This window comes from Lepisosteus oculatus, chromosome 14 (genome assembly GCF_040954835.1).
Source record: "Lepisosteus oculatus isolate fLepOcu1 chromosome 14, fLepOcu1.hap2, whole genome shotgun sequence".
Lineage (NCBI taxonomy): Eukaryota > Metazoa > Chordata > Actinopteri > Semionotiformes > Lepisosteidae > Lepisosteus > Lepisosteus oculatus.
Window position 1 is genome coordinate 56,803,258 of NC_090709.1, and position 26,382 is coordinate 56,829,639.

Consider the following 26,382-nt stretch of genomic DNA (forward strand, 5'->3'; position numbering starts at 1 on the left):
CAATGGACCTCCAGCTGACCAATACACAAATATATGAGAGAGGTCTACTGAGACGAGAGGAGCACAATGGAGTACTGAAGACTTGAAAAGCTCTCGCATTAGATTCTGTGTTTTTGTTGTTCCCCATATTTGTTTTTAATGTTCTTTTTCTCTTTGTTTTGAAGTTGTTCTGTTTTTTTTTTCTTTTTTGGAGTTGTTAGACTACTACAGGGATTTACCTAGGTTCTATGAAGACTTCTTTTATCAAAACATATTTTATTAATAAAAGCGTAATTTCTTAATAATCAACTTTAATGTTATCTTTATTAGTAGCTGTATTACAGGTAATGCATGCACAGCCTTTATTATGCTATAGTGAATTTTCAGGTATCCCATGGAGGGAAGAGAACTGAAATTAAGGAAATACTTATTTAAAGGGGTATAAGTCTTAAAAGTGTTCTGTCACATCTGGGTGTTAATTGAATAGATTTGTTGTATTATTTCATATGATTTGACTCTACACTTGTGTTTCTCAGGAGACAGCAGTAATATTGGGGATTTGCGGGTACAGATAATAAATTATACTATACAAGCAAATGTAAGGTTACCTTAATAAAAGAAACTGTTATCATTACCCTTTTCAGCGTTACTATTTAAGACAGTCTTTTGGAACAGTATTCTCATATTAGGGGCCATAGTCTAATGATAACGGTGGTGAAACAGGCGATATGTGCAGAAAGAATTGGAGATGGAACAGGAGACTCATCCAGTCTATAGAAAGGGCTGCACACGTTACAGTGATGCGAGGCATGTGCTCTACCACTGAACTAAACTCCCGATAGGTACTGTTACCTGCAGCTCTTTGTGTTAGGAAGAGTGAGCAGTCGACATTTTAAAGGTCAAAACTAGACGTGATGAGAATTCAGAACAAGAGGCTGTGCTTCACTCAGCTTTTGATGAATGTTTAAGTGAATGACAAATTTGCTATTTTCACTTTTTGATTAAAGAACATAAAAAGCACCTTTCTTCCAGCCAGATTCAAACCAGAGGCCTGAGCATTCCCAGCTGTTTCTACTACGGTCTTCCACTCTAACAGCTGAGTTATCAAAAACACAGAAAGCACAACTTTTGTCATACAGAAAGCACAATGAAGTGCAGTGTTCCGATTTATTTCAATCCCAGTTCGACATCAAATCTCATTCCAATAGTCTTGTTTAGTTTGAATTTAAGCATTTAACCAGGCTTCTACTGTACAAACTTCCAGAGATATTACAAAATGTTTGAGGGGACATCATTTCAGATGGAATTTGACTTTTTTTCTAGCGGGATCACATTAAACCTTTCTTTTGGTTTGAGAACAGGATCTTTGTGAGACTCAAAACATTTCTGTCTTTGCTTCTCTCGAGGACGAATGGATTATTGAGATGCAAACAATGGTTCAAATCAAAACACAATTGCGCTATACAGTACTTATGTTTTGATTTTTCGCTACCAAAATTTAGCCTTAGTTGTAAAATGTCATATTAATATTCAATATTAAATGGATTTAAACATGCACATTAGAGAAACAGATTGAATGAAGTAATCGTTTTAATAACATCTAAGTGCAACTTATTGATTGTCTTTGGCCAGTGAAATGCATAAGGCACCGCACAACTTTTACCATATCTAGAAGAAATACCATGTGTTCTGAGAAGCTGCATCTGTATATAATGTTATTCAGACATAAATTTAGGTGGAGGTCAAATTCTAATCTGGCACTTCTGCTTCCCTGCTGATAACAGCTCCTTGGCTGCAGAGGGCACTGCGCACCTCTTTTCTATCCCCTCCCTCCACCGCAACACCACTGCAGCAGGATTTTCTCCCTGGAGAGGGGATGTGAAGACACTGATCTCTGACCTGCACATTATTTCTACAGTTCCATCACCATGGAAACATTATTTGTAAAAGTATGTTGTGGAAACACAATGTACTTCCTTTCAAAAGCTCACAGCTGTAGTGCTCTAAAATGTCATTCTAAATCATTGCTAGAGAGAAAAGAAATCTCAGCTTGATACATTGTTGTGCAAGATTCTACTGTCATTTTCACTATTTTATTACTGACCAGGAAAATGACTCTTACCAGATCAATGAAAGTAAAGCTTTATTTAAAATGTTAATCCAAAGTGATACAGTACATTCAATGTGTAGTAAATAATGAAGATTACCAACATATTAAAAATTTCCTCTGCAAATATAGAAAGCTAAACTGTATCAGAACCAGAAAAGTCAATAAGCAGGAATGATACTCCGATTCTGTGTGTTCAGATGCCTGCTCAACAATCATCTTATCAACACTAGTCTAATAGTCATATCCGAGTCATTAAAAACATTTTAAAAAGACATTCAGCAAAAAACAACAACATATAGGTTACATTCAGTCTTCCAAAAGCTCATTAGAAAGGAAGGATCATCAGTTCAGATTGAAAAATCTAGAATTTGAGCCTCGCTGCTGTGTCCTGGGTTGGATGGTGGTAAGACTTATTTTTCTTCATTTTTCTGTGTGTGAGATGCTTTTATTTTTTCTTTTATCTTGAACTATTAATCTTCCACTCATTCTGATTGTTCTTATGCATCTAGGTATACAGATGCACATATAATGTACACAGATTGTTTAACATATGTAGCACTCCGTAAGGGCAGTGTTTATGGCAAGTGCTACATGAAATCAGGCCAGATAAACTGGTCATGAATTGATGTTGTATCTACGTGTTCTGATAATGACACACTTCTGGGAAACAACAATCACAATGTTCAGTTCTGGTCTCAGAATTGCTGGACAGGTAGACCTTCTGTTGCAATGCAGTGTCTCTCAATGTAAAGGTATAAATGTGCAGGTCAGTCTCAGCCTTGTAGACACAGCAGGAGACACAGTAACAAGGTCACACTAGGCCAGTGACTGTGTGATTACTGTACAGGGTCTCAGCTGTACAGTGACTGAATAATCTCAAATCAAACACTTCATAACATACTGCATAGAACTACACACATTAAGGGAAAGTAAACAGTATTTTAACAGTATTTTAATCAGAAACACAAGGCATATCGTTATGGTGTTACTCAGTTAAAAACTCTAATCTGACTTGAGGATGAATCCTCTATAAAACTGCACAAACAGGCTCACAGTGCTCTGACATAATCATACTCAGATCCTTCTTCAGAGGGTGGTGTGGTCAGGAGACTCTGACATCATCATAGTCACATCCTTCTTCAATGGTCTGTGTGGCCAGGAGACTCCAACATCATCATAGTCACATCCTTCTTCAATGGGCCATGTGGCCAGGAGACTCCAACATCATCATAGTCACATCCTTCTTCAATGGGCTGTGTGGCCAGGAGAATCTGCACTCCAGGAGAAATGGGGGAGACACCTGCCAGAGACACACAGTCAGCAGAATAGGTGGACAGGGTACAGAAAACTGTCACGATATTAGTCCCCCCTCCTTAAGGGTGCTCCAGCCCTTTTACTTAAGACTTTATTCTCTGCACCTGTTTCCCATTCCCAGCCCACCTTAAAAGCCAGGCGCTGACGCTCAGCCGGGCTCTGCATCTGATTTCCATATCGTGCGAGTCCGGGACCTGGAAGCGCCTGGTCCCGTTTAGGTTTTAACCCCTGTTCCTGTTCCTTGTCCCCTGTCCGCTGGTTTCGACCCGGCCTTCGTGGTTTTAATTCAGAGTTTTGATGGGTCTCCTGGTTTTGGACTTACTCATGTGTTTTTGGATACTCTAAGGATTACTCTTTGGGATTGTTCGCCTCAGCCACACCTCCCCCTTGCACCAGCGCACCTTGGACATGCCCCCCTGTCTTCAGCCCCGTATTCCTGCATGACATTTCCCCAGTGTTTCCCCACTTCGTCAGATTGTGTTGTCCGCATAGGGTCCGGAAAGAACTGTTCGTTACAAAAACAGAGTCATTCATACAGAAACTGACCATATGTCCATATTTTCTTAACACACTGTAATTTTCTTTTTTAACCATTTACCTTATTCATCAGGATAAATACCAATAGCTATCTCATACTATCTCATACGGGCTGGTTCTGCCTGCTGAGCTGGTGGTAAAGTTTGCTGAGGCAGTGACTTGTGGAATAAAATAAAATGTGTTAGAAAGGCAAATTGAGACAGAAGTTTCCCTTCAATATCTCATTACTCAAAGAAACAAGCTTGTGGAAAATATATAAAATACATGGAGTGTGAAGATACAAAATACATGTGGCACTATCAATGCTAAGAACTTTGCAATGGGAATCCTTCCCATAATGTGAAAATGCAAGTGAAAGAAGTCAATTTAAGTCACTAGAATTTAATAATTATTAATTCTTTACTGAAAGGATATGTAGAAATTTATAGGTATTATTCCAAACAATCACTAGTAATTAGTGGTTGGTAGTGCTGTGCCACAAAAAAGGCCATCAGCTGAGAGTTTGTGTGTTGAAAGTCGTCTTTATTTCATATGCATATGGAAGTCTTGTGTTGTGTGGCACAAGACTTAAATACCAATGTTTACAGTGCTCCTTTATATAGCGAAATAAACAATACAAGATACACTCCCAGATGACTCTCTGTTTGGCTTATGGCTATATATAGTCATTTGAAAAAGCTGACCAGTACATACATATATATATATATTATTTTCTTCCAGCTTATGTGACAAGCAGCCCCTTCTGCTGAATAGACCATTTGTTCCAGCAGAGGTCACTCGGTCATTTCCCTGAGAACTATGCCAGCTATTAGTAAAGACATTATGTAGCTATGTTATCTTTTGAGATGGAGATGGATTTAGTAAAATATAAGTAAAAAGATACATAGTTAACAAGATATAATACAAACTTTTAGTTAATTCCCTCAGTAGTAATTAATTGATCTAGGATATTAAATAACCAGTTCTTCAAAAAGACCAGGGCATTGGCACTGAAACATAGTGTAGTTTGCCTCAGAGCTCATAACCATTTATGCAAAAAGTCCCAGAAATGTGTTAGGGCAAGATTATATTTAAAAAAAATACTGAATATGTGAACAGTGCATCCCACTAAAATAGATAAAAAACATCAAAAACAGATGTATGTCTTCGATGTATTTTGTCATTTTTATAGTACTGTAAATAAAGTCCAGTAGGAGTCATATTACACTTATGGGACGCCTCCTGTAATGGAATATGAGATTGTGGTACTTCTGAGGGGAGATTGTTTGGTGAATAACCTTATATGCAGTCTTCAGAAAGTTCTCTGACTTTATCCATGATGACACATTTGTTGTGTTTAATCCCCTATTTCAGATGAGTATAAGTATTGTTACACATACCTCAGGGTTTTCAAATGCTCAGGTATTACCTGCTGTATTAATTGTGAAAACATCCCAATACATACATTTAAATTTAGAAGAACAGGAAGTGAGATTAGGATCTAATCTTTCTTCCAAACATGTGTTGTAAACTCTATAGGAAACAGAATATATGAATAGGATACACTAATAAACTAATATATGTTTATGCAGAAATGTAATGTTTCTCAGCAGGGATTCCAGGTGGGACTCCAAAAACTGAGTCAGACCCACTGTAAGAAACCCTCTTTCTAAATGTGCTGGGATTTAACCCTGAAGACCCCCTGACAGTTGAACCACAGTTAAGGTCTGGTTCTGGGTCTAGTTGACTTTGGAATGGTTCCCTGTGGACTATCTGAAGACCTGCTGAACCTCCCACGCCCACTGTGAGCTCCCCTGGCTTCCACAGCCCTCACCTGAGTTGGGATCATTCTCATTGTTCTCCACATCATCATATTCAGACTGCAGCTCATCACAGAGGAGTTTTCCTGGGAACATGAGATCAATTACTTACAGTGTTTCACCTAGAAAATTGATGCAATTTTCTTCTTCTGCTTCTTACTTCTTGTGGTTAGATTCTTTATTATAATTCCTTTATTTACTCCTAACTACTTCAAAATAACTATTTCATCCTCTAAAATGAAAAGTTTACTCTTCAGTAGATACAGCTATCTGTTCCCCACTATATCTCAATAGGTTATAGGAAACCAGGAAAAAAAGGTTTGTAGATAAACTGTCCATTATTCAGACTAAAAATATTTTAATATCATTACTTATATGCAAAAAAAGTGTTACACACTTAGTACTGTCTTGACACATATGAAGGCAAGTTGTCATCATTTGTGTGTGTGGCTGTATAATTGTGTGTTTGTGGAATTGTGTCTAGGAAGAGACAAATGAGGAGGATCTGGGGAAAAATGTATTATGTTGACCAAAGAGTGGCACTGTTTCAGTTTGATTTCATAGAAATGAAAATGTTTTAGATTATATTAAACACATAAAAGATGGAATGGTATCAATTTGTTATTTTAGCTGTGTGTGACACTTTTTCATGAGTAGTTATTTAGTTTCTTTGAAATGGACTTTCAAGACCTACAGATGCAGCCATTCAAAATGAGCGGTAAAAACCCGCGGTACAGTAACCTACCCGCAGGGCACCGGAGGGCACCGCGGTAAGTGATTGGCTGGCCAAAACGATCGACAGGGGCACTCGTGGTGCATTGGTTGGTAGTGAAAAGGTTTAATCATTTAATGTCTTGACTGTGCACGTTTCAATCCGCTTAGTTTTGAATATTTATATGGAATTTTACCACTAAAGGGAAATTTTAGTAGCTGAGCATAAAAAGAAGAGGAGCATAACGCATCTGAAGGTCATAAACGATATTAATTTAGGAACATAAACATTACTGTATGTACATAAACTGTACTGTGTATGGCTGGTCTTGATAGTTTAAAAAATAAATACACACCAGTCTTCCATTTCTCCCTAAACATTTTAAGCATGAAAGTTTTATGAAACGGTACCCAAATATGTGATTGCTGTATAGAATTAATTTTAATTTTTAAAAATTATTTAACAAGAAAATTAAGCTGTTTACATCTTCCGCCTGAGAACAGTCACCCGTTGCTACCCAACGCAGAAACACAGCCACTAACTAGCAAAGAGAGGACATTAGCTAGCCAATATGATAAAGAAATAAATGATTATTTTGTTTATTTCTTTTGCACATTTATTTGAACATTTCCATCGATTGTACAAGCACTTGGAAACTGTCCTATCCCTAGTTCATCAGGCATTTTACCGGTCTGGCGCCGGTCTGTGTCTTCTAGGATATAATGCCAGCGAACTCTTGTTTTTATGTCCACTATAACTACGCTGGGCAAACGTTCTGAGGTCAAATTCTTCCAGCACGGGGGAACCTTTAAAGCGGAGACGACGGCATCGAAATTTTTTGGCGCGCCTTCTCTTTAAAGCCCTGGCCAAATATGAAGACAGTACGTACAGTTATAATTCAAACGGAATTAAAAACTACACATCCCAGTTACCATGGTGGTGCTTGTGATCCTTGCGTTTAACCAACGAAACAGGGCGAAAAATCAGTCACATGACTTTGGGGCAGAGTTTCGAAAGCTTAACCTATCAGCAACAAAGTGAAATTTACACGATAGGCTACCTCAAACTGTCAGTTACACGACTGTGTATGTCGCTTAAGCCACTCCTATTTGGCATTTTAGTTATGGAGGCGAGAAGACGCCCCCCCCCCCCCTCTGGGTGTCTGATTTGCCGCCATCTTTAACTGTTCGGTGTCCGAATCGGAGTAGCTACGCGTGCGAAATAAAGTTAATCCCAACTACAAAACATATATTTTTGTGGTAAGAGGGCGTAAAACATCAGTATTTACTGCTATTAATTACTGTACGATTTATAGTTGAAATCTGAGCCTAGATATAAAGTTAGATATAAAGTTAAAATCTCGACAAAGCAATGTAGGAAATACAGAGAAAATAAATCCTTTCTGACATCTAAAATTATTTTCGATCAAGGTCTCTAAAACGAACAAGAAAAAGAGGATTTTCGGAGGGCAATAACACTGTGTTTATATAGAATAACTGATTTATGAGCAATCTAATTTCTTGTTCGTTTAAAACAGTGAAATGTCAGCTGCAAAAGATCGCACCAGAAACAGCACTCTCTCTGCCTGTCATAGACGTTCAGGAAAGGCTGAATGAAGTCATGTCAAGTACAATAATTCGGTGATCAATAATAACAGTTGTAGGACAAGAAACAAATGATAGTGAAAACTTAAGGCTAAAACTCAAATTCATTCTACAAATTAATGCAAATGAAAATTCAGGACGTTAAAGTGCACAAAAATGCACATGGGCAAAAAGTTTTAGAAATGGAGCAGGTGTTGCTTTGAAATAAACAAACAGAAAAAAAGCCATGACTATAGTGCAGAAGAGGGATGCAGGAACACTTGCTTAGATATACAAAAAAATCACAAAAAGGTGTATGTTACAAAAGAACATGCAAACATGTTCATCATGTACATGAACATGTACATCAATTTCCCTTCGCGATCAATAAAGTCTTATCTATAAACATGAAACAGAGTGAGGAATCAGAAAATTATCATGCATAAAAAACAGCAATTCTGTCAGTGAGCCCTAAATGAATTAATAGCAACCATAGTTTCATGGAGAGCTTCTCAGATAGTTGGGCATTCATGTAGATTGGCAGGTGAAAGGATTTGTAAACATATTTTGTTAAAGCAAGTCATTTTTTTCTGCAACACATAAAAGACATTTTTCCAAGAAAGTTTAGCCTTTGTCACTAATGAAACCACTAAATAAAGACATAAATATAGAAATCTTAAGATTTTTTTTATTCAATGTTGGTAGCAGGATGAACTGTCAGGTTGAGCTAAGTGTATATTTTGTCACAGAGTTGCTGCAAGATGTTAATAGTGAAAAAAGTTATTTAGAAATGAGTTATTTCAAGAAGAAAATTTTCAGAATAATTGCAAATCTAGCAGGATAGAGAAAGCACAGAAAACAGGCAGTTAGATTGATCAGATTAGTATGAAAAGTCATTTAGCAAAGGGAATGAGAAGAGTGACAAACTAGTATACTTTAGATATTTTATCTGAACCAGGGCAAATCTGATCATGTTTCTCTATAACAATAATAAAAAACTTTATTTTATATATCACCTTTAAAAGTGGCATCTCAAAGCAATACAGTAGATGTAAAAACAGATAAAAGGACCACAGATTACAAAGTAAATACATATAAGAAAGACAAGCAGTTAGAGGTGCTACCAAAATTAGAAAATGAAGCAGATACAGACACTAAGTCTTCTGAAAAGAAAGGTTCTGAGGTTAGATTTAAATGCACTCAGGGTACGTGACTGATATCACTGGGAATAAAAATTGAGAGCTCTGGGGTGCATCTAGAGAAGACCCTGTCACCCACAGAATGTAGATGTTCTTGAGGACAGCTAGAAGACCAGAGTCAGACGGACAAAGGTGGGGAGTAGACAGATAATAAGCCATATACTGTAGGTACTGAATGAGGATAAGGATTTTGAAGTTGACTCGAAATCTGATAGGTAACCAGTGCAAGGACTTGAAAACAGGTGTAATGCATCCCTGATAGGATTCTTGATGTCATATTCTGAACATATTGAAAATTGCTCAGTGTGGATTTAATTTCCCCAGTGAACAGGATGTGCATTTATTAATTCTAGAACAAAAAGCCTTTCTTGATTTCTCTAGTTCTTAGTTTCTCTAGTTCCCTTTAAAATAAACTATTATTCCACAATGCAGAGTATTACATGGCCAGTATTTACACATTATATTTGTGATTTAAAGAAATTAACACAAGCAGCTTTTGGAGATTTAAGTGTTGGCTGAGTTATTGCAAGATAAAAGACTAGAGATGTTGGCAAGAAGAAGATAATTTGGGGAAAGCTGAGGAATACACTTATAACAAGAACACTTCCTAATGGGGTTAGGCATACTTTTGATGAAGATGATGAAGTTAACAGACTATATGTTTACATAGATATTGAAATAAGGATTGTATTTTAGATTATGTGTAGTTGCTGGCATTGAACTGTGTGTTGGATGCACATGAATTGAAGGAATGGGCAAACATAGCTGATGCGGATCCACAGAGCCAGCATATTAAGATGTTTATAGTTTGTATATAGAGGCAATTTGTTTAAATAACTAGGTATGGATACTGATGTGCAAGAGAGGTGGAAAGGCTGTTTCCTTAAGCCAGCACTATAAAATATTTTATTCTCAGTGAGATGCTGCCATTTCATAGTGGGTTTCTAACACTGTGTATAGTTCCATCCACACAGTGCCTTTACTTCCATCCATTTCTAATCTCTTTATCCAGTACATAGGATTTGGAGCCTATCCCAGCAAGCAACGGACACAAGGCAGAATACACCCTGGACATAGCGCCAGTCCATCACAGGACAGACAGACACAAACACACACACACCAGGGCCAGTTTTCCCATAAACCAATTAACGTACCAGTATGTTCTGGAGGGAGTCATATCACACATATGGAGAAAAACCATGTAACCCAGAGAGAACATGTAAACCCCACACACACAGGATGGCAGGAATTGAACCTAGGACCCCAGTGCTGCAAGATAGCAATGCTAACCACTTCGCCACCATTATAAATCGATGGATATCTTAGTTATCTTTCTAGTTCACAGGTTTGCATGCATAATTTAATTTTGAAAGCCACTGAGACATCAGATACTACTGTTGTATTTATGAAAAAGAAACAAAACAAAAAAAACATACTAACAACTGTGCCATCCTACTCCTTAGTTAATACATTTTATTATTCATAAACAGTTAACATTGTTAGCAAAATATTTTGAATTATATTTAACCCTATTTTTTCTTTAGTTTTGTATTTAACTTATTATATGATAGTCAGACTTAATGTATATTTGAACAATGAAAATATATTTTTACAAGATGCGGGGGAAAGTGCAACAACTTATTACAGTGCTAAATTTAATATTATTGATTGCTAATAGTTTATGCTAACACCTAACTTTCTTAATTAGATGTATTTAAAACAGTGAACTAAGTGTAACATACTATTCAGAAATACAATCGAAAATAGTTTTGTGGTGTTTGTATGGATGAAACGTTTCTAAAATGTATAACGTAACAAAATTAAAGACGATTAAAATCTGTAATCTTTCCACTTGTAATGTCATTAGACAGAACAAAACGTTTCTGGTTTGACTAAGGATGGTATCAAAAAGTAGTCTAAGTGGTGAGAAAGCTGTGCTTAATGATAATTAAGTGACTTAAAAGTAAAAAGAGATGCTTCATATTGCTTGATTAATTTTAAAAACTAAGTTATAAATGCAGACGCGATCGCTGCCATAAGCGCTCCAGGCAGCAGAACATTCGTTCTGTACTGCTGAGCTCCGCGCCTCCTCCCTCTCTCAGTGCAGCGCCCCTCTCTGACGGATCGCAGTGGGCGGTACGCTATTTTCAGAGCCTCCGATTGGGAAAAAAAGACCTGCTGATGAGTTTCACACAACAGGAAGAGAAAAGAATGGGATCAACATAAAGCATTACTGCTTACTGGGTTTTTGAGGGGGGGGAGGTGTCTTTCGCTGGAAATCTCGCCTGCTTCTACTTTACGAGTACAACCTCCTCTCTGCCGGAGTGCTGGCTGTGACGAATTAAACTGGTTTCACAGTTATTTTCAAAGTAGGAAGTACAGTGTTAACTGGTAGCTGGGCTCCTCAATGGAATCGCTTTAACATGCTAATGCGTTGGTTTAACAGTCCAGGAGTGGCAAGCTTCCAATGTCAACTCGACTCGATTGGAAGACAATGAATGTATTTTAGCCCTAAATGAATTAATAGTTTAGAATACAGTTAGTCTAAGCTCTATCAGCTTTATTTATGGGTTGCAATTTAGAAAAAGTCAAAAACCGCACTCAAAATGCACTTTAGAGCTTTCTGGCAAGAGGAGACACCCAAATTATAATGTAACATGCCACTGTTTGTGCATGAACAAAGTTATACTGCAATTTTCCTTAGATACGTGATTAAAAAAATATTTTTTATGAATCCCCGGCGGAACACACTCCATAAGAATCAGCGCTTTTATACAGTATATCGCCTTTAAACACATATATTTAAACACGCATTTACGATTTAAATCAAAACGCGATTAAAATCAATATAAATGTTTATTTTGTAACGCAAAGGTGACTATTCATTGTTATTATAAAGACTTAAATTCGATCATGTTGTGATATTTAGAAATATAAATTTGTTTGGTGCGAGTGAGGTTTTATTTAATCTCTGACCAAGGGAAACGTTTCATTTTTTCAGAGAAATGTTTGTTAAATGTGACATGGGAGTCAGGAAACTAACACACAGCGCCACCAGATTTGACAACACTATAAAAACGCTATAAAATAATGTGACTAGGCACAGAACACGTTTACAACACAGTACAATAATAAATGCTGACCATGACTTTGGAAGCATAAATTACCTTACACTCAATTTAAACACAAGCTGTCTTTAGCCCTCAAAGCTGGTTCATACAGAAATGTAGAGATCCAGGCTCAGAACACACAGCTTCATTAGCGAATACATATGCAAGACAACTAGAGAAGACGTTTTACAGAGAATGGATTTTTAGAAACATCCAATCAGTGACATCACTGAAGTCAACTGCTATGTACTGTAACTGTCGTGTGGATAGTTTCACAAGAATAAGACAAAGGTTTAAGCATCGCTTGTTCTAGATAAAACTGCACAAAAAAAAACAACAACCTATAATGTACTTCTTTGCGGCTCTGTTTGCCCAAATCATATATTCACAACGTGAAATCTAGAAAATAATATTACGTAACCAAAATCCGCAATATGGAAACAGAACCTGTGTAATTGTTGATAGATGATGTACTCGTAACATTTTTACAAGACGAACTACAACATTTAAAAAATGACTTGTATGTACTTGATATCTCTAATCAATCCACGGCGACATTGTTAAAAGCAGAGTCCCAGCACAAAACGAAACTAAAACGCATACCGTTTCGCGCTTCTTATTAGTTGCTCAAAAGTAATTTGACCGTATGAAATGCATAATATAAATCTAGAAACATGTACGTGAGCAGTATTTATGCACTGTAGTATCGGTGTTAAGACATACCTCTCAAATACTGTAAATCAAGTTAAAAATATCCCAAGACCGATTCTGGTCACAATGAAACCATGTTTCGTGTATGTTTTCTTTAAAGTACCGAGACCAGCCATATACTGTATGTTTATGTTCCAAAATTAATATCGTTTATGGACCACACGCGTTGCAGTATGCTCCTATTCTTTTTATGCTCAGCTACTAAGATTTCCCTTCAGTGGTAAAATTAGATATGAATATTCAATACTTAAACGAGCACAGTTAAGACATTAAATATACATACTGTATACAGTACAGTTTTCATACGGTAATATGTTTATGTTCCTAAATCAATCTCTTTTATGAGCATGTAAAAGGCATGGTGATTCGATTCTCTAAAATTACTGTACTTTGCATGATTGGAAACAAATCCGTGATTGCGAAATGCTGTGGTGTTACTTTTACAAAGACGGTCAATGAAAAAAAGAATGTTGACCTTGGCAATACTTTGAGTTTACACTTACAGCTTGTCCAAGGTCATTCATTATTACTACTATTAGTAATATCTTCGTTAAAGACTTTGATGGCCACAGCTCAAACATGAGAGGTTGAGTTTATTAGCTCCACCTTGCGGAAATTCCGGATACTATTATTTTGCTTGTTGTATTATAGGAGAATTTACCGTAACTCGCGGTATTTACCGGTAGCTTGCGGTAGACTGCGTACAGCGTACCAGAAAATAATGCGGTATCGCCCGCGCATTTTAAATGGCTGCATCTGTAAATTATTGATGTTTAGTGCCACTGTACTGTAATGCTTGAAACATTCTCATGGTGTGGGAAAATTTGGAAGACAGTGCATATTGGCCACAGCTGATGGGGACAAGTCATCCCTGTATGACAAATATATGATTCGGTGATATAAGACTCACTAAGCCATGAGTGACCCATATCATGTACTGCAATTTTAAAGAATTGTGACATTGGGGTTGAATGTGGGATTTTGACTCTGACATAGGGTTTTTTATAGCACGGAGTGAAAAACAATTTTTAATATGTGATCAAGTGAAAATGACAGCAAAAATTAACTAACTATTGAAGATGGCATTAATTTACCAACAACATCATACTACCACTGCTCTGACATAACAAGCATGTTATAAAGACATCACTGAGCCTTTTGCATTGCCAAATTGATTTACCGAGATTTCGAACAACAAACGTGATTTCTTCTAAGGGTGTTGATAGAAACACATGTGCAAGGGGGCTATGTTTACCTGGGACTGGGTCTCCCTTACTGTCCTCCAAATCGTCGTATTCAGAGGGCAACTCATCAGAGAGGAATCTCCCTGTGAAAAGGAGGACAGAGCAGAGATACCTGCAGTCAGACAGCAGCCTCACTGCATCTAATGTCTTTTCCCACTGGGGAAAAGCCAGGGTGTGAACACTAACTCAGAGTTTGTGCTTTTAAAAAGTGACAAATGCTGCACTGAATTATTTCTATTCAGTTAAACAATGATAAGAGTAAATTCACTGTTGCTATGAGGTGTGATATTCAAATGTGTTGCATAAAAGTGCTGTGCATCCATTGCTAATCAAGAAATTCACATCCAGTTATTAAAATAGGGAAGATTTTTCTCCAGCTGCTGCGAAGGCTTTGTGGTGGCTCTGTGGCTAAGGATCTGCACCTGTGGCTGGAAGGTTGTTGGTCGAATCCCACGGCTGGCAGAGGAATCCTACTCCATTGGGCCCCTGGGCAAGGCCCTTAACCCCAACTGCTCCAGGGGCGCCATATAAATGGCTGACCCTGCGCTCTGACAACAAGCTTCTCTCCCTGTCTATGTGTCTGTGTGGGGTATGCGAAAAGACAAATTCCTAATACAAGTAATTGTATATGGCCAATAAAATGATCTTATATTATCTTAAAATAATTGGTCCACAGAGTCAGTAATGACAACCTGGGCACACACATTCTGCGGCAGTGTGTTTCTTCATGTGTTGAGACTGTAGTACTGAGTGTTGAGCATGTTCTCTTGCCTCCTATACAAGAGAGGGTGCTGTCATGGTTGATGGCCAATGTGTGTGTCCACTCACCTCTCCTGAGGGCTCCCTCTGCAGTCAGTGTGAAGTCAATTTCCTGGTACAGAGCTTCACTCATGGGCTTGACCTCTGCTTCAGTTAAAGCTTTGGAAAAGAACAGAGAAGTAGACACATTGCTGCATATCTTAAGAAAAAGTTAATTTATTATTATTATTATTATTATTACTATATTTTTATGGGTATTTTTTTATCAGAAGGGAGACAAACTCAAAACCCCGGAACCTTGGCCTGTCACCTCACTAGACTGCAATCCCTGGACCATTGTTTATTGTTTATTGTCAGGTAAGAGCTCTGTGAAGGCCAGCACACATCTCACTGCTTGATCGTGAAATGATGAGAGCTGAATTCTGAATAGCACAGGTCTGGACACCCAGTCTGGAAGTTCTGATTTCCTGACCTCACCTGGGAAGAATCTCTCACCTTGTAAGGTTGATGTATAGTTTGAAATGCAACGTGAATATATTATTTCTCATTAAGATTGAGCATCCTTTAATTATCAGGATATACAGTGGCAAATAAATGGATGTTATAACTCCAGATTGGACATACACAAGCTCTTGCATGAGCTTATCACTGTAATAAACACAAAGCTCTTCTCAGGGTTTTCCCAATTGGACTCACTCCTTACCTTTACGCAGTCTCCTGTTCCATATCAGCTGCCCAACTAGCAGGACCAGCAGCACAAAGACCAGAGCTCCCAGCAGGAAGAAGACCACAGCTGGGACAGTCCAGCCTCCTGGCTCCTGCTTTGGCTGTCTGGGTAATTTAGTGACCCCTGGTAAAGCCAGAAAAGGAGAGGAGCTCAGAAGAGGAGATGTAGTGTTGGTTAAATACAAACACTCGAAGCTTAGATCAGACGTCTCTTACTATCTGTTAAGAAGTTTCAACTGTCTCGGTTTTGTAAGTGTAAGTGATGTCAATAAAACCCAACAGAAGGTCAACCCACGACCTCCACCAGACCAGTAAAACTGTTAGTGTCATGCCAAGAAGAGAGAGAAAAGGTTTCTGCACTGCATATGCGAAGACGCATAAGTATGGAGAATAAGGATTATTTGGAACAGGAAAGCCTTGTAATTTACTTGTTGCTGCTGCTGGAGTAGCTGTTGTAACTGTTGTCAAACCTGGGGAAGAGAAAAGAAAAGATTGTTTTAGAGAAATCAAGCATGTGGTCTAGCTGTCTGTCCAGATTTAAATCCCTTTACATTTGTCAGAGAAGTCAAGAGAATTCACAAATTGAGATCAGAGCAGGAGAACCTAGATAGGCCTGGGCTTGAATCACTTCCTGCAACTAAATTAATTGGCTTAACAAGAGCTGAATGTTGCCCCTGCTTAGAATGATCATGAAATAAAGGAAATGACATGGCAGAATACGAAACTCCTGCAGAGATAAGAATCCCTGTTTGTAATGTATTGAAAATCCTCCATCCCTCCAATCTTACCCGTACAAGTAACCCCTGCATCCTCCTTGTGCTGACAGTCACTGTGATTCAGTCCAGAGTGACAGCAGTCCCACAGGAGAAGCTCACTGCCCCTGCAGTTCACTTCGTCCAGCCAGATGGCACCACTCCCTGGTCCGAATGAGGCCTCTATTGCTGCACTCACTGCGTCCCCACAGCCCAGCTGTCTGCAGACCACCTGGGCATCCTGCAGGTCCCAGGAGTCGTCACAGACTGTCCCCCAGGAGCCCTCATACCGCAGCTCCACCCGGCCAGAGCAGTTAGTGCCTCCAGCCAGGCGCAGAGCCTCTGATGATGAAAAACCAGAACAATGTAAGAACCCCAGAGATCTGATTGGATGCAGACTTTAAAGGAGCGGTGCCTGTTGGTTAATCATGGGGAGTGTTTGCTTTGCAACATTTGATTGAATCATCCCATGCTGAGATGATTACGCTTCTGGAGTCACAGCGGCTGTAAACTAACCTGTGCAGTGCTGCTGAGTGGGGTCCTCAGAGCAGGGCCTGTGGTTGCTGGAGGCTGGAAAAACAGGATTTTGTTGAGGCTGCAGAATGGAGACCTGGAAACTGTACCTGACAAGACCTTTTATAATACTTCAGTTATTACTGTTATACTACATTTCATTACAATACATTACAATGGCAACATGTACATAATAAATGAGGGTTAAACTGCTGCTGACACACACATTAGAATGAAAGTTTTGCTACAGCTACAGGTGACTAGGAAGTGTTTCTTCTTTAGATACACTTTTGTGATATCTGGCAGAGTAAACACTTCTAGTTGAGATGTGGACGATCCCCTGATCAAAAATAATTTCAAATTTTAACTTGGTATACCTAGGTAATTAAGTCATGGGTTGATGATTGTCAATAAGCAGTACAAAAACACACCGTATAAGATCACATGAAGACCACAGGGAGACAACATATTACTATTCAATATGACATATGACTTCTATGTGGTTAATTCTTCTTTGTGGTTAATTTGTTTATCATGATTTCTTGACCCTGGATAGGCTACAGCTCCTGTGTGACTATAAATTGGAAGAAGTGATTAGAAAATGGGTGGATGGAGAGATGATTTATTGAAGTCTGCTTTTGATGAATTATTAAAGCAGAAGGCAAAATTGTTTATTAAATTCTTAACATGTTCTTTGAATTGCAAAGCCTTTATTCCAGTCCCTCATTACCCTCTCATTCCACACAGTTCATATACGTTCTAGCACTCTGGTAGAATCAATATAGACTTCTTTTATGACAAAGAAAAGCATGAGATCTTTTTACCTGAGCAGGTGATCTCAGCCACTTCCCGGTCTTCACACTCATTCTGACCCCAGGGGGAGGAGGGACACTGCCACAGGGTGGAGTCGTGTTTGCGACAGGAGACAAAGTCCAGCCATTTGGGATCTGGGCTCAGCCTGGAGTTTGTCTCTCTGATGGTGCCCTTGTCTCCACAGCTCAGCTGTTTACAGATCACTGCAGCTGTGGTGTCTGTCATGCCGTTGGCACAGATGCTGCCCCAGGTGCCATTGTAGTAAACCTCTGCCTGTCCTGAACAACCTGCAGACAGCCTCAGCTGCTTGTGCTCTGGGAAGAAAGTGAGAAACCAAGAAAGAAATCACTCTTACATAAACAGCTTAACCTTATTTTAATACAACTGTTAAAATTCTCAAAAACAATATTGCTCTACAATATATTTGGGTCTGATCTATAGCATTTTTTTTCAACAAAGAGCACTCAGAGTCAGAAGACTTTTATAGATAAACATTTTCACACCTATGAACATAATGGCAAATGTAATAATATAATATTGTAATAATATTTTTAGTTCTCATAGTGTACATGTCGGTGATTTATTTCATGAAGTGGCACAATCAATTCTTGATATCCAATCCAAAATGTATATATATATATTTGTCACTTAGCACTGACACCAAATATAAATGATCTCCAGAGTGCGTCTGTGCCAAGATTGCCTCCATCATCTGATATTCTCTCCCCACTCACTCCTGTCAGCACTGGTGGCTCCACATTGACCAAGAGTCCACTTTCACACATTACTCTCCACCTCCTCAGCCCCAGAAGCTTCAGTCTGTTTTTCTGAGGCCCAAATGAAATTAGAATTTTTGCCCCAGTTTTAAATCTTCAGCAGATGGAAACATGTTTTCCTCTAGTATTTGTTGTACTTGGCTCTGTCCATTTTTCCTAAGGTCTTAATGATTTCCTCATAGTCCCCGCTGAAGATCTATCTATCTATTAAACTCCAGTTCTTTCAACTTTGATATGTCTATTTTTTAAAGACTAAAAACATATAATAACAATTTACATCTTTGCACAGATTTCAAACAAAAAAATATAGCCCTCTAACCTGAACACAGGATTCTCACATCCTCCTTGTGTCCACAGTCATGCTGTCCCCACCCTGCTGAGGGACACTTCCACAGAGACGACTCGTTCCCCATACAGCCCACCTCGTCCAGCCAGATGGGTCCAGTTCCCTGGGTGAAGGAGGCCGGAACTGGGGCACTGAGGGCCGTCCCACACTGGAGCTGCCTGCACACCACCTGAGAGTCTGCCAGGTCCCAAGAGTCATCGCAGACTGTCCCCCAGGAGCCACTGTGATAAACCTCCAGCCTCCCAGCACAATCATCTCCTCCCCCAACCAGCCTGAGGGAGCGCTGGACTAGGAGCAGAGAGTCAGAGGTTAGGGGTCAGAGATGTCTACTACTAAGACGTGAATATGACCTCTAGAGGGACACAATTTGCTAAGAGATTTATGGTCTAAGAGGATCAGACAGTATTAGCAATAATACCTTTCTTTCCAGTATTAGAATTAATAATAATAAAATTTAAAATGCAATAAAACAGTAAATTACAAATATAATTTTCTAACTACTTGGGAAGGAATGATGATTTTTTATACTGCCGGGTGTGTATTTGGGTGAAATATTAACATCTGTGAAAAATAGACCCTTAATAAAAAAAATATTTTAAAAAGTAACGAAGGCTAGAAGTTATGAAACAGTTGCATCACTGAGAGGAAAGAAAACCGACTGAATTTATTCAATAAACACAAAAAAGGGACTGTAAACATTAAATCTCATTCATTATTAATTGGTTTAAGAATTTATCAACTTTTTATTTCCATCACCTTGTGCAAACTGATGATTAGTAAAGGAAGGATTTAACACACAAAGCCTCATGTGCATTGATATAGTATACTATAAATGCCAAACAACTAAGATCCAATCCAGTGCTACAATCCAATTTGCTTCTAGAACACAGCTTCTAGGAAAAGATTTGCCTCTTCCTTTAAATACTGCAAGTTCATAAGTAATATTAATTAAATGGGATCTCTGATATTTGGATGATTTAAACCAACATTCACAGTCTCAAGCCATTTCAAAGTGTACTGATTAAACTGTTCCCACCTACAGCTCTAGATTGCTAATGAACAATGAGCTTAGCACTCACTAGAGCAGAGCAGGACCACTTCCTGTCCAGGGCTGCAGATGACTGTCTGTGGAGACAGGTCAGACTCATCCCCCGAGCACTGAATGCCTGTCAGACACACAGCACTGTTACAGTCCCAAACAGAGAGGAGTTATAGACTTGTAGTACAGAGCACTGAATACCTGTCAGACACACAGCACTGTCACTGTCCAAAACAGGCAGGAGTTGTAGACTTATACTACAGAGCACTGAATACCTGTCAGACACGGAGCACTGTCGCCTGTCCCATACAGAGAAGAGTTATAGATTTGCACTACAGAGCCACAGCCCAGCTGTCTGCAGACTACAGAAGCCTCCTTGTAGCCCCAAGAGTCCATGAGAATGGTCTTCCAAGTCCTGTTGTATTGAACCTCCACCCTGCCTTCACAGTGACTCCTTCCTCCAGTTAGGCGGACGACCTGGGCTGAAAGCACTGGTCCTGAGATAAAAGATATCAGGTAAAAAAATATTTATTCTCTTAATTCTTGTGATGCTGTAGATATTTAGTTAAAACAAAGTATTTCCTTGTTCTGGAAAAAATATTAAAGGTGATGTATTCTGACAAATTATATTATCGATTCTGCTTCTATTTTTCTAAAAATAAATTCAGTTGTATATCTGTCACGGATCGGAAGGAATGAGCCGTGGAATGGCAGGAGAACAGAAAAAGACCCTATGCGAAGTGGTGGAACGGGGGGTTAGCCCGGGCTCAGCAGTTCAGGAGTTGTATAGAAACCAATGCCCTCAGGCAGCAGATGGAGTGGCGACCTTGTGCTAGGCGGGTCTCTGGAAATCCGAACGTTAATGCTGAGCGAAGGGAAATGAGTGACCCGGAAATATATAGCCCCAGACAGAGAGACACCGGAAGGACAGCGAAGCACAGAAAACTAGGGACAGAACAGAGTAGGAGCACCCTCTTGCTACAGAGGGCGTGACAATATCATTATGTGAGAACCATATTTACATACAGTAAGAATAGATCAGAATAAATCAAAGACCTCTTTAAAATAATAAAAGCATGCTTTGCCATTATGATTTATTTTGCGATTTAATTCTTCTTTTGGGAATAAAATATGTAAATATGTTAATATCTTGTGATGCCACAAGGGGCATAATCCTTGAAGAACAGTACTTCCAGCCCAAAATATCGTCCATTTTAGACAGGCATTTGCCTGTTCTAGGTTGGCCGCAAGTGAACTCAAGCATTCAAAGTGGTGTCTGCTTGCCCATATAAATTAACTTCTGAGGTGGAGAAGGGCTGCTGCTTTGGTAGAAGTGCAGGGTGACAGAAGGCTGCTAAACTGAGAAAGCTAAGGAATTACTTCGGAAACTGTGCAGACCTAATAGAAAACTGGACTGTAGGAAAACAGAAGAGTAAGGACCTGAGGAGAAAACTGAATTGTGGAATGAACATCGCTCATGGACTGAGAGTGTGGAAAAACCTTATTTTGCTCATAAAAGACAATTAAACACACAAGTTAGCAGGATAGCTGCCTGGTGTTTAGTTAGGGAGATCACTAAGTCAGTTAGGAGCTTGAACATGAGCTAGGATTATTTTAGCTTTATTTTATTTTTGATTATTTAATAAATAAATCAAACAATGTTTAAAATAACAGTCTTTCACTGGATGTATCGCTGAGTTTGATCTGCCTATTTTGCATGTCCTGTGATCACTGTGCCACTGCAGAATCACAATCAACATTTATAAACTCTAAAAAGTCTATTCAAATACACAATTGCCACCCTCCTGAACTCACCAGAGCAAACAAGTCCTGCATCGTCCCTGTGAGAGCACAGCACTCCCCCCAAGGCAGATGTTGCACACAGAGATAAGTGAGCCTCACTGCCATCACAGAGGAAATGATCTTTCCACACTGAGCCCTCTCTCTCTCCAAACCAGGCCTGTCCTGGAGCGGCTACAGCCACCCCACAGCCCAGCTGTCGGCAAAGAACACTGGCGTCTCTCGGGTCCCAGTACTGGTCACACACTGTCCCCCACTTGCTGTCGTACTCCAACTCCACTCGGCCAGAGCAGGGGTTCGAGCCATTTGCCAGTCTAAACCCTGTGTATCCTAAAAGGAGAAACAACAGGCAGAGTGAGACTCATTGTGAAGGAAAGGAACTATGTGTGGAACTGGCCACTCCTTTGGGCTCAGTTACAGGTCTGTATAAAAAGCCAGGAGGAAACGGGTCTTGGTTTGTGTGTGGGAAGGAGGGAGAGTGAGAGCTGCATGAGTAATTCTGATTAGTGATTGCTGTTTCAGGAACATGTGAAATGCATTGTTAAAGACCCTGTGTGACAGGTATAATCCGGAAGTGACTGAAGTTAGCCATCACGGAAAACATAGCAAGTAGGAACACAGGGGTGTGATGACGACAGTCCAAAAGGAAGTCCAATGGGGGAAATCAGGGCACAGCCTGAGGTCCAGGTGCAGGGAGATCCATCCGAGACTAACACAGAAAATAGGGAATGAGGAATACGAATAGTTAAAAGCATAACGGGACAAGGTTCTCCGAGCCCTGGACTCAGTAGGTCAGGAACTCCAGAATAAAGGCCATGCACTTGGACTGCTCCTGTGCCTGGTGGATAGGCGGGCTTAAAAAGAGAAAAAGGAATAAGACACAGCTAGGAGAAATAAAACTGGAAACACAACAAAAACGGTAGGAGCGCCCTCTAGAGAAGGGATGACGACCGTGTCAGTGAACTCAGTGTGGCTTGAGAAGATACAGCTTCAACTGCATCACAGGTGCTGGACGGGTGAGCTTTATGGTAGTTTGTTTGCCAAAATCAGTGGGGTTAAATTGAGCTGCCAAGTAACTGTCCAGCTGGACCAGGGCTGTCTGGAGGTTTTGCAAAGTACAGGGTGAGTACTGATTTGAATTGATTCCCTGAACTGTACTGAATCATAGGAATCTTACTGAGAAGGATCAAACTCCTCAGCTCTACCCAGGACAGCAGCTGGTAAACTTCCTGTCCTCTCTTCTGCTGACCTCACTCTTACAGAATCCACACAGAAAACACCCCCCCCCCCCACCCCCAGATTCCAGCTGGGTAAAACTAGAAATATGCAAGAACTCAAATATTGATTCGATGACTCAGGGATCTATAGTGTAATTTGGCATTCGGAGAGACTGGTTATACTTTAGCAAGAACAGCTCCAAGTTGTACTCATTATGTCTTGAGCCTCACCAGTACTCCTGTGCTCCGATTCTAGTGTTTCTCCACTGATCTCCAGGGAAAAATCATCAGAGGCGTTTGGACCAAATCATTGTTTATAATAGAAAAAATTCCAGCAAGCACAAAACCTTGTAGTCTTGAAAATTCTAAATGGCCTCACAAATATTTTTTTATTTCTTCAGCAAGTGTGAAATGATGCTCTCACCTGAACAAACAATGCTCACATCATTTTTGTGGGTGCAGTTCTGGTGCTGTCTGGTGGAGGATGGACAAAAGGTTAGGTGGGTTTCATTGCCCTGGCACTGGATCTCTTCCGAACAGATTGGACCCTGCCCCTCTCCAAAGTAAGCTCCGCCCAAGACAGCTTTGGGAATCCCACAATTCTCTTGTCTACAGATGACCTCTGCATCCTTCCAGTCAAAGTCATTCTCACACACTGTGCCCCAGGTCAGATCAGACATGACCTCAACACGCCCTGAGCAGGGATTACTACCATCCACCAGCCTCACTCTGTAAAGATCTGTATTTACAAGCAGAAACAGAACTGCCATTAACTCTTTACCACTGAAAGATGACAAAAGAAGAATGAGTAACATTTTGAGATAAGAAGCTGCCACAGCAATGGTGAGCAGTGAGATATATGGGTTGTGAAATAAGTTTAAATTGCTGTGTGACCGAGGTGTGTTGGTGTGTGAGGAGGTGAGGTTTGTTAATTAGTGATGAGGTGAGGTGTGTTGGTGTCAGAGGAGGTGAGATGTGTGAGATGTGTTAGTGAGTGATGAAGTGAGGTGAGGTGTGTTGGCGTGTGAGGATGAGAGGTGTGTTGGTGTCAGAGGAGGTGAGGTGTGATGGTGTGTAAGGAGGTGAGTTGTGTTGGTGTGTGAGGAGGGAAGGTGTGTTGGAGTGTAAGGAGGTGAGGTGTGTTGGAGTGTGACAATGAGGGGTGTGTTGGTGTCAGAGAGGGTGAGATGTGTTGGTGAGTGATGAGGTGAGGTGAGGTGTGTTGGTGAGTCAGGAGGTGGGGTGTGTTGGTGAGTGAGAAGGTGAAGTATGTTAGTAAGCAAATGAGTCATGAGCTGGTGATTGATGAGTTGCGGTGGGTTGGTATGTGGGGAGATTAAATGAAATGATTTATTGTTAGATGAGAATTGTAATTATGTTAGCATGTGAATTGAATCTCCGTAATTATTTCAAAAGAACTGTGAACTCACCATCATAGCAGATGAAAGGAGCACGGTAAGTGCAAGTACTATCATCCCATTTTCCCCTTTTACTGTCCTGTAAGTACACAGCACCACAGCTCTGAATTCCATCAAAGTTGTTTGGTTCCCCTGCGTTCCAGTTCTGGAATGAAAAGCTCTCCTGGTCTGACCATTTCCAGTTCCCCCTGTAGAGGCCGATCCATACTTCATTGCCCTTTGCCGTATTTTTGATCTTCTCATTCTCCCTCTGGCTCCTCACACTGACCAGATCTGTGTGCCTCTCTCTACAGAATCTCTGAGCCTGTGGCCAGCTTCTTTGTTCCCGGATCAGAATGTATGTCAGTGCATCGACTGTTTCATCTGAATAGACAAAGGGTATTTGTAAATATTATATTTAATTAGATGTTTAATTACTATTTTTTTAAATTGTGTTACAAAAATCATTTCTCATTTTGTATGTTTGTTTCTTGAATTCTTTTTTAAGTAGCCTTAAACTTTATTTATTAAATCCTTACAAATGTAGAGATTTATGCAGATGCTATCATGGTTAACTCTTCATCTCTCATGTTATTGTCACGCCGTAATGAGGTCAATTGTTTCAAGTGTAACCAGGTGACAAAAAGTGTGTGGTGCATGAGTAGAGTATATTAGCATCATCAAGCAGGCTGGTAGATAGTTCCAAAGTATAAATAATAAGTTGCTGTCTTTGTGTCCTGTGCATTTGGAAACTCTGTGACAATCGCTGACACAAGCACTTCCCTAATTCCAATATGGCCAGCCTGTCACCCTGTCAGGGAAGACCACATGGTCCTCTTCCTCCTTGGCTGTTATTCACTTGATTCTGGTCACACAAGCCACCAACTCTTCAAATTATGTCTTCAATAATCATCAGGCACTGGAATATTCAAACCCATTAACTTTATGTTGAACAATTCTTGACCTACACTTCGCTAATCACTACTCACAGCCAGGCATTCAATAGACTATCCAATTAGATTAGCCATGCCACCCAGTCCCAATCTTCACTTCAACTCAGCTCTTGAGTTCATAGTCTACATCAAGCACCAGTTTTTCACTAAGCAATTAGTAACTTTGCCCATCCTTATTTCTCTCTGCTCATCGTGTTTGGAACACAGCTCTATAACCAGGTTATTTGTTGTTTTCTATCTCACACACTCTGTAATCTCTCAGCTGGCTGCTGATGTCAAGACAGAGTATTCAGGACTCAACCAATGTCATCTAGACTCCTCTCTCTTTTCTGTTGGAGGAAAATGCACTGTCACACTTACATGCAATGCACACTTCTTGATGTCCAGTTTCAGGACCATTTTTCCTCAGGCCTCCCCTGTTTCGTCCCCAAGGTCTATAAACCAACCCAATCCATTCATAATAAAAACTCACTCTTCCTCCTTCCAGCCTGGAATCATATACACAGACTCCCTCCTACCTAGTTTTATAATCCTCTTAGTTAGCACAGAGGAGTGGGTACTTACACACAGTCTTTATCCCAACAGCTCCTGTATCTCACATGGACTAACATTGCTAATGGGAAAATGTATCATCCAGGCAACTCTCAGCTCTATGTGGCAGAGACTTCGAGACAGGTTACCTGGATTGATATGGATGTGTCATATCATATTTTGTAACAGAGGACGAGTCAACCATGACTACAGCTGTGTGAAACATTAATCATTTTTAGGGTCTTAGTAATTTAAAAGAGAAAGGGGTGGTTACCTTGATAGCAGATGAAGTATTTGGTGTAACTGCAGGGCCTATCACTCCATGTACCTTGACTATCCATCGCTGCACAATCTTCATTCTTTGACTGGTGATTGTTTGGTTCCCCACTACGCCAGTTGCGGAAACTAGCCTCACCCTCACTGTAGAAATAATTGCCTGTCAGGGACCACTGCCATTCTACA

The 26,382-nt window shown here is 39.8% G+C and overlaps 1 protein-coding gene across 1 annotated transcript; it reads right to left on the reverse strand.

The window, feature by feature from the left end:
- Nucleotides 1-2,158: 2,158 nt before the first annotated feature.
- Nucleotides 2,159-26,335, reverse strand: LOC102696098 (antigen WC1.1-like). The gene is made up of 15 exons (XM_069198226.1): nt 26,195-26,335; nt 24,470-24,820; nt 23,464-23,778; nt 21,838-22,152; nt 20,298-20,519; nt 20,063-20,149; nt 18,957-19,271; nt 17,873-18,175; nt 17,052-17,105; nt 16,572-16,877; nt 15,761-15,907; nt 15,127-15,216; nt 14,310-14,381; nt 5,754-5,825; nt 2,159-3,389 (listed from the first exon to the last, which is right to left on the reverse strand). Exons 1-15 carry the CDS (start codon nt 26,259-26,261, stop codon nt 3,229-3,231), a joined length of 2,877 nt encoding a protein of 958 aa, XP_069054327.1. The 5' UTR covers nt 26,262-26,335; the 3' UTR covers nt 2,159-3,228.
- Between the last annotated feature and the right edge of the window lie 47 nt (nt 26,336-26,382).